Source organism: Vigna radiata, chromosome 4 (assembly GCF_000741045.1).
Source record: "Vigna radiata var. radiata cultivar VC1973A chromosome 4, Vradiata_ver6, whole genome shotgun sequence".
In the NCBI taxonomy this organism is placed as follows: Eukaryota; Viridiplantae; Streptophyta; class Magnoliopsida; order Fabales; family Fabaceae; genus Vigna; species Vigna radiata.
The window spans coordinates 6,182,462-6,191,722 of NC_028354.1; the positions used below are offsets into that span (position 1 = coordinate 6,182,462).

The 9,261-nt window shown below is 32.7% G+C and overlaps 1 protein-coding gene across 1 annotated transcript; it reads left to right on the forward strand.

The window, feature by feature from the left end:
- Positions 1 to 904: 904 nt before the first annotated feature.
- LOC106758896 (isoprene synthase, chloroplastic) lies at positions 905 to 7,983 on the forward strand. The gene is made up of 7 exons (XM_014641898.2): positions 905 to 1,188; positions 1,291 to 1,558; positions 5,864 to 6,242; positions 6,776 to 6,994; positions 7,105 to 7,243; positions 7,329 to 7,580; positions 7,663 to 7,983. Exons 1-7 carry the CDS (start codon positions 1,006 to 1,008, stop codon positions 7,981 to 7,983), a joined length of 1,761 nt encoding a protein of 586 aa, XP_014497384.2. The 5' UTR covers positions 905 to 1,005.
- The last annotated feature ends 1,278 nt before the right edge of the window (positions 7,984 to 9,261 follow it).

The following is a 9,261-nucleotide window of genomic DNA, read 5'->3' on the forward strand; positions in this document are numbered from 1 at the left end:
ATTAAATTTCTTTTAGTTTTGACGTCTTTCCGGGGGAGCCGATGTATATGAGGGCTTATAGATATCGGTTGAGGGTCCCGACGTCTATCAAATTATAGACGTCGGGACCCCTCTTAACTGACGTCTATATTGACAACTTATTTACGAAAGTGCCAACAGTCATTAATTTACGTCAAATCCTCGCTTAACTGACGTCTAAAGGATAACATTAAAATTAAATTTTACACTAGTGACAAAAAGATAAAAGAACGAAACAAACCATTCTCAAATCACATGAATCTATCTTTTCTACGGACAACTTGTGTCTAGAACGAAGAAAACAGAGCACAACTTGTTTCTGAATGAGTGTGAAACAGAGAACAATGAGAAAAGAGCAGCGGAAGGAACAATGATGAAATATTGGATCTCAAAACAACAATGTTGGCTCTCAAATAAATAATGTTAAGCAAAAACAATAATTGAGAAAGAAGGGGAACGAAGATCCCGAGCTAATTGAAATCAAAATTTTGAGACGAAATGTAAATATGTCATTGAAAACGTAAGGATTGTAATTTTTCATGAAAAATTATTCACATGTCTAACTTCTTTTACTTTTATTTGATATAATTTTTTTTTATTTTTTATTTTATTTTTTTTTAAAATATAAAATTTTACATTTTAATAATTATTTTATCTTTATATTTTGTTATAAACAGATGTAAAAATTATCATATATTATTGCTTTTTTTTCATGTCAACAAAGAAAAAATTTAAAATTAGACCAGTTACATTTTAACACGTGATTTTCTAAAAAAAAGTATAAAGAATCTTATATATATCAAAGTATGATTTTCCTATTTTTTATTGGAGTCAAGGCTTCAGAATGACATGCTTGTATCAGATTAAATATGTAAGGTGTAAAGTGTACCGCGTGTGGTCCTTTTGGCAAGGTATCATATCTAATGCTTTCACAGATACTGCTATATTTATTCAACTTCNTTTTAAATTATTAAGAGTGAAAGCAGCATGGCAAGTAATGTATGGGGACTTCCCTGTTCCTTGTCTAGCACACAAGCTCCTTCTATATCTTCAACCAAGCTCATTCGTGATGCCAACAAACACCATACCCCATTTAGAACTCCACCTACTTTCAACCCTACTTCTTCTTTTACTGACGAATTTATCCACTCCCTGCCAAGCAATTTTTCCGTAATCTTTCTTTTCCTTCATTTTCTTTGCTCTCAATATTACTTGTATTATTGTTTTTCACTGTTAGTGTTTCTTTTTTCCTGTCATGCATGCTAAATGCAGAGAGAAACTATGCAAGAAAGGGCAGCAGAGTTGGAGGAGAAAGTACGACTTGTGATGAATGCAACAGACATGGAACCACTAAGCTTACTTGAACTGATTGATGATATTGAGCGCTTGGGACTGATCTTCAGGTTCGAGGACTGGATAAACAAAGCCCTTCTCAGACTTGTTTCAATTGAAAACTTCAAACAACGAACTACAAAAAGTCTTCATGAAACAGCTCTTGTTTTTCGAATTCTCAGACGACATGGCTTTCATGTCTCCCAAGGTACACAATTTCAACCTTAATCAGGCAATCCCTTTTCATATGTAAATAAACTTAACAATACACGACTTCCAAATTTTCAAAATGCTGCAGTTTCGAAAGATTTATGGTTATTAGATACTGATAGAGATCTAAACAGATCTCTTTTTCTGTTGTAACTCTTTTTTTTTTACTTTTTATTTTTCCTTGTACATATTTGCTTCCGCTTAACTTTATCCCATGTTTAAATTCATTCTCAATAATACTTTTTTTTTTTAGCATCTCTCTTGAATCTTTCCTCAAACACTTATATGGTATCAGGTTGAAGATTTGTTTTTCTCTCATGGGCAATTCGATTTTTTTTCTCTGATCATCTTTCTAATCATGTCCACCCTCTCTTTCTTCATCCCCTTCAGAACCCAACCCTCGTTCTTGTTAACCTTCCTCTCTCCGACACCAATTTTCAACAATGGAAACATAACATGCTTGTTGCTCTTGAAACCAAGAACAAAGACAAATTTGTTCTCGGTACCCTTTCTTGCCCTCCCCCTAATGATGTTCTTCATAAAGCCTGGAAGAGATGTAACAAGATGGTGATCTCATGACTGATGCGTTCCATGACTCTTCCTATCAAACAATTTGTCATGTGGATGGATTCTGCGTACGAGATTTGCACCAATCTTCTCCAGCGCTTTTTTCATGGTGATAAGTTTCGTATCATCGATCTACAATAAGAACTTTAATTTTGTAAACAAGGTGATTCTACTATCTCTTAATATTATACTCGTCTTCAAGTCATTTGAAAAGAACTTTCTTTGTATAAGACCATTCTTCTCTCTACCTTTCGTTCTCCTTGTAATTGTGGTTTATGGACTAAGATTCAACAAGAATGCAACATTGATTCTGTCATAAAGTTTCTTTGTGGGTTAAACCATGAATTTTCTCAAGTTCGTTCTCAGATTATGCTAATGGAACCTATGTCCGCTCTCCCTAAAACTTTTTCTTTGGTCCTTCAAAGGGAATGTGAATTTCATGATTCCTCCTCCCAAACTTCACAAGATTGCACGACAAATCTCAATTTTCAGCTTGCTCGTGGACGTGGACGTACCCATAAATTTGGTGGTCGTGCCAAATACTGTGATCATTATCAAAGAACGAATAACACCTCTAACAATTGCTAGATGAAATATTGCCTTTTCCAAGGTTATAAACCCATCATCAAACAAAATTTTGTTCCCTCCATGTTTCTGTTAGCAAAACTAAATCACCATGTTTCTTTCATGTCATTCATGTTGATATTTGGAGCTCCATTTCTACTACTTCCATTGATGGACATCAATATTTTTTTTACCATTGTTGATGACTGTAGTCGTTTCACGTGGATTCTTCTTTTGAAGCACAAATTTGATGTCAAACAATTACTTCAAAACTTCATTCTTTTAACTGAAAACCAGTTTTCTTGTAAACTTAAAATAATAAGATCTGACAATGGAAAAGAATTTTTTTCTTAATGAATTTTACACTACCAAATGTATTTTTCATGAAACTACTTGTGTTGTCACTCCCCAACAAAATGACATTGTTGAAAGGAAGTATCAACACATTTTTAATGTTTGTCGATCTCTTGTTTTCCAATCCAAAGTTCCAAACATTTTTTGGTCTTATGCTATAAAGCATGCTATTCATATTATTAATAGACTGCCAACACCTTTTCTTCAAAATAAATCTCCTTATGAAATATTCTACTCCATCAAATTAAGTTTTTCAAATCTGAAAGTTTTGGGATGCTTATCATACTCTAGCGTAGGTCGCACAAAGCTTGATTCCAAAAGTAACAAATATCTTTTTCTTGGATACAAATCTGGAACCAAAGGTTTTGTGTTGTATGATTTGCATTCACATTCTACTATTGTTTCACGAAATTTCATTTTTCATGAACATATTTTTCCGACCAAACTTCTTTAACTCCACCTTCGTGTCCTACACATGATGATATTTCTAATGTTACTCTTTTTGACTTTCCAAATATGACACCTGTTTTCACCACCACAAATTACCTAATAAATATTATTTCTAACCATTCTTCTGATAACATCATTCTTCTTACTATTGGACAAAGAGTTTCTCTTAGAAACAAAAGTAGACCTAGGTATTAAACCACTACTACTATGGTACTACTTCTAGCAATTCCTCATCCCATACTACCTTGTATCCTATACATTTGTTCCTTTCTTAACCATGCTTCTTTTTGTCATAATATTTATGCACAAGTTGAACCATCCTCCTTTAGAGAGGCCAGCAAGTTTGCATGTTGGCAACAAGCTATGAATTCCAAAATTTGTGCTCATGAAAGAAACCAAACTTGGACTATTGTTAATCTTCTTGCTAGTAAGAAACCCATCAATTGTGGTTGGGTTTATCGTATCAAACATAAAGCAAATGGCTTTATTGATAGATATAAAGCTCGTTTAGTAGCAAAAGGTTTCACTCAAACTGAAGGCTTCGATTGCTATGAAACTTTCTCCCCTGTTGTTAAAATCATCATTGTTCGTCTTGTGCTTGCTCTTGTTACTATCAATCAATGGTTCCTTCATCGACTGGACGTTGGGAATGCCTTTCTCCGTGGTGATTTAACTAAAGATATGTACATGAAGCCTCCTCTTGGTATTTGTCCTTCTACTCCCAATCTTGTTTGCAAGCTTCAAACGTCTCTGTATGGTTTAAAGCAGGAAATCAGAAATTGGAATCACAAACTAACATTAGAATTACTCTCTATCAAGTATACACAAAGTTCAACTAATCATTCTTTATTTAGTAAACATTCTCCTTCTACTATCACCATTATTTTGGTGTACGTTGATGATATCCTTCAATCTGGAACTAACCTCTTTGAAGTTACTACGGTTAAAGATCCTTTCCACATCAAGTTTCACATTAAAAACTTTGGAGATCTTAAATATTTTCTGGGATTTTGAAATTGCTAGATCTCAAGCTGGATTGTGTATAAATCAGAGAAAATATTGTCTTGAANTGATTTCTACAACTGGTATGTTAGGATGTAAACCTGCTCCTACACTTGTTGATCCTTCTATTAAACTTCATGTTGATGAAGGTCCCTTTCTCACAGATCCTTCTTCTTACCATCGCCTTATTGGAGGGTTAATCTATCTCACCAATATGCGGTCCGACATTGCTTTTGACGTCCAACAACTTAACCAGTTTGTTTCTACTCCTCGCCAACCTCATATGCAACAAGCCATGAGAATCATTAGATATTTAAAGAATGCTCCTGGTTCTGGTATGTTATATGCCGCTAATAATTCCTTCCGTATTCATGTCTACTCTGATTCTAATTGGGCCACTTATGCTACTACTAGAAGATCCATCTCTGATTTCTGTGTCTTTCATGGAATTGCTCTCATTTCTTGGAAGTCAAAGAAACAAACCATTGTTTCCAAATCCTCCTCTGAAGTTGAATACAGGTCCTTAGCTTCTCTCACTTGTGAACTACAATGGATGTAATATTTTTTAAAAGATTTACATATATCACTTCTTACTCAGTCTGCTCTGACAAGAATTTTGCTATCCACATTGCCAAGAAGCACACATTTCATGAGAGAACCAAACATATAGACATTGACTGCCACATTACTAGAAAAAAGCTTTAAGATGGTCTCATTAAACTTCTTCATGTGTCTTCTTTTAACACTATTGTATCCAAGTTAAACATGCATAACATCCATGTTGATCTTAAGGGAGGGTGATAGAGATATAAATAGATCTTTTCTTTTGTTATAATAGTTTTCTTAATTTTTTATTTTTCCTTCCTTGTATATATTTGTTTCCGGTGTAACTTTAACCCTTGCTTGAATTCATTCTCAATAATCCTTGTATCGGGAGCCTTTTCTTTTTAACCTTTTCTCAAGCACTTACATATACTAAGGCGATTCAGAAGGAACTAACCCTAAATACTGGTTTCTTTCATTTCTTTTTCTTATTTATATACTATAAGATTTTATCCGGATCACTGCCACGACACAACACTCATGTTAACATGAAAATCAGTTTTAGTTTAAAATTATTCTTATTTAAAAAGATCATCTCCTAATTTTAGATCCCAGTTTTAATAAATAGTATTCTAATACTAATAATATCAACACACTGTCTTGAATTCGAAACCTTAGTATAGTAGGGTTATGAATGCCTCTACTTAAAGTATTCTCCATCTTATTCATTTTAACTAACTTTCATCTTATCTTTAAATCTTTAGCCATAGCACATCTTTCTAATTATCACTCACGTTAAGATTATTCTTTGAGGTGCATGCAGACATTTTTACGAGTTTCAAAGATGAAGAAGGAAAATTCAAAGCTGAAATTAGCAACGATGTAGAAGGAATGTTAAGTTTGTACGAAGCATCATACTTGACCTTGGAAGGAGAAAGTCTTTGGGAGGCAAATGAATTTTCAAGAACCCATCTGATGAATTTAATGGAAGAAAGATCAATGGATGCGAAAATGGCAGAAAAAGTTACGCATGTATTGGAGGGGCTTCCCTATNATAAAAGNTGTTGTAGANTAGTGGCACAACACTATATTAANACATACGATAAGGCAGAACCGCATAATCTCTTACTCTTAGAACTTGCAAAGGTGGAATTCAACATGGAGCAGTCATCATATCAAAACGAGTTAAAAGAACTATCAAGGTAAAGAGAAATAAACAAGGAAAAAGAAAAATTATACATTTGTTAAAAGAAACTATGTGCATAAAATATCATACCTAATAGAAAAAGTGTTTTACTTTTAAGATAATTACTAGAATTTTCTTTTCTTCTGAAAAATAAGTTATAACGGTTTTTAAAAATAAAAATAACCATTTTAATGAGTAGGAGTAACCAAAGCATGGTTTTTTATAAAGAATAAAATTTAGTTGCATTCCTTTTGGTGTTTTTAGAATTGGTAGAGTTTCATCTAGCTAACTTTATCTTAAAATTTGATGTATTTTTTTTTTTTTGCATAATATTGAAGAAAAAAATTATTTTGATTAAAAAATAAAATCCAAGAAATCATTATCTAATTCTTTCAATAATTAATGTTAAATATTAAAGAGACTACTTTGAAAAAAAAACTAAAATTACAAATAATTCAAACAACACAATGTGGAATCACAACATTTCACTTTTCAAATGCAACTATTCTCTAAGGTTATATTTGTGTTTTCAAATGTGTTGTTACATAGGTGGTGGTCGGACATTGGCCTCTCAAGGAAACTAAAGTTTGCTCGAGACAGATTAGTAGAATTATTTATTTGGACGGTAGCGATTTTTCCAGAACCTCAATCTGCTATATATCGCAATGCAATCAGTAAGCTAACAACAATACTCCCATACATCGATGATATATATGACATCTACGGTACTTTGGATGAACTGGAGCTCTTCACATATGCCATTGAAAGGTTTCTTCATCTGAGCTTGAGATGGAATTCATTTTACTTTATGCTTAGAAAAAGTTTAAAAAATGTCTTATTTAATCATTTAAATTTTAATGCATGTGCATGGACACAAGATGGAACGTGAATTCCATAAANACTCTTCCAGACTACATGGTATTGTGTTTCCTAGCCATCTATAACACTGTTAATGGGTTGATTTATGACATCTTTAAGGAACGAGGCATAAATTGTCTTCCTTACCTCACAAAATCTGTATGTTACACAACACAACTCTCATTTCTTTCCTATGTATATTCAGTATAACTAAAGCTAAAACGTCTGTTTGATTATTCCATAGTTATCTGATTTGTGCAAAGCATACCTCCAAGAAGCAAAGTGGTTTCACAACAAAATTATTCCACCATTCGATAAATTTCTAGAAAATGCAAGGATCTCGATCGGAGCAGGGGTTGTCCTTACTCATGTTTACTTCTTGATAAGCCAAGACATCACAGAACAAGTGATTCATTCTCTGATTAATAATGACCACGACTTGTTGCGCTCTGTATACACCATTTTTAGGCTTAGCAATGATTTGGGAACATCAAAGGTAACTTTAACTTTGTTTAGCATAACCTTATTACGTAACTCATATGGATAAAACTTCATGTCTAACATGTTGTTCTGGACAGGACGAGATGAAGAGGGGTGAAACCTCGAACTCAATTGTAAGTTATATGCACGAAACTGGTCTTCCAGAAGAAAATGTCCGTCAATACTTTAAAACTTTGATGGAGAAAGAATGGAAAAACTTGAATAAATACCTAATTATGGATTCTATATTCCCTAAATCTTTTGTTCAATTTATGATTAACCTTGCTAGGAGTGGTCATTTCCTATATCAATATGGAGATGGATTTGGACGACAAAACGATATAACAAAGAGCACAATTAAGTCTGTGTTAATGTACCCCTTCCAACTAATGTACCATGACGATGTTGAAAAAAAATGAAGTTTTAAACTGAATTTATTTGTTTAAATGTTTTAATATATATTTTTTTAGAATTTGTTATTTGAATTTCTTTAGTTGTGCATCATGTTCTAGGGATTAGTAAAGTGCGAGTTTCATTTTAATTTAACTGCTTCTTTCTGATTTAAAGTGAATCATTTAAAAAAAACATTAAATTATCTCTTTTAACTAATATTCTCTTTTAAACATTAAATCATTTTAAAAATCATTTATGTCAATGCTAGTGTACCCGTTTTAACTAATGAGCCAATATCGATGTTGAGAAAATTTGAGCTTATTTGTTTAAATATATTTTATATATTTGTTATGCGGTTTTGTTATTCGAATTTCTTACTACCATATTATGATATTAATAAAATGTGGGTTTCGTTTTAACTTAACTGCTTCTTATCACTATCAATTCAAGTTTTTTTTTTTATTCAAATTTAAGTGAATCATTCCAAAACGAAAAGCATTACATTTTTCTTTTAGAAATATATTATAACTAATTGAAATATGAATGTAAAGATTTATTATGAAGTTTATTATTACTAAATATTAAAATAAAACATAAATGTAATGTAGAACTTATTAATTTAGGATTATCAATAGAATTTGTTAATTGTCTAAGGTTTTAATGGTTAAACGAGATATGATTACACAATATTTTTCTTCAAGCCTAATACAATAATTAATCATATCTCGTTCTAACTACTACATTTCTTGTGTATGGTGTCCTAAGTGCTTGACTCTTAAATCGCTTTCGTGAACCAATCCTAACATAAGTCTTCAGCTGTGATTGGTTGTCCGACATTCCACCCGCTGATTTTGGCGACATTGCACCTTCTTCATTGTTGGACATTCCATCGGCTTCCTCGGTCGACACTCCAACAGGTGAAACAAATGCATCGTCACTAAATGCTTGTGGACGTCCACCACTTTGAACACCATCATATGCAGTTGACCTTTTAGGTGTTCTTCTGGCCTTCTCTGCCTCCAACTCTGCCTCTAAGACATTCACCTCCCTTTTAAGTTCTTCAATTAAAGATTTCTGATCCTCTGCAGTGTGCATCAAACTCTCCCTGCATTTTTTTAAGCATTTTCTTTCTTCGTTGCTCTTCATAGCTTTTTGGTGGTTGTTGTTTTTCTATCACATCATTGTCATCCTTCTTTACAGCATCAATTTCATCTACAACATGAACCTGAAATTTAACAACATATTAAATGTTACATAACTACTCTGAATATAAAATAACATTCAAAAGTACACAAAAAACAAAC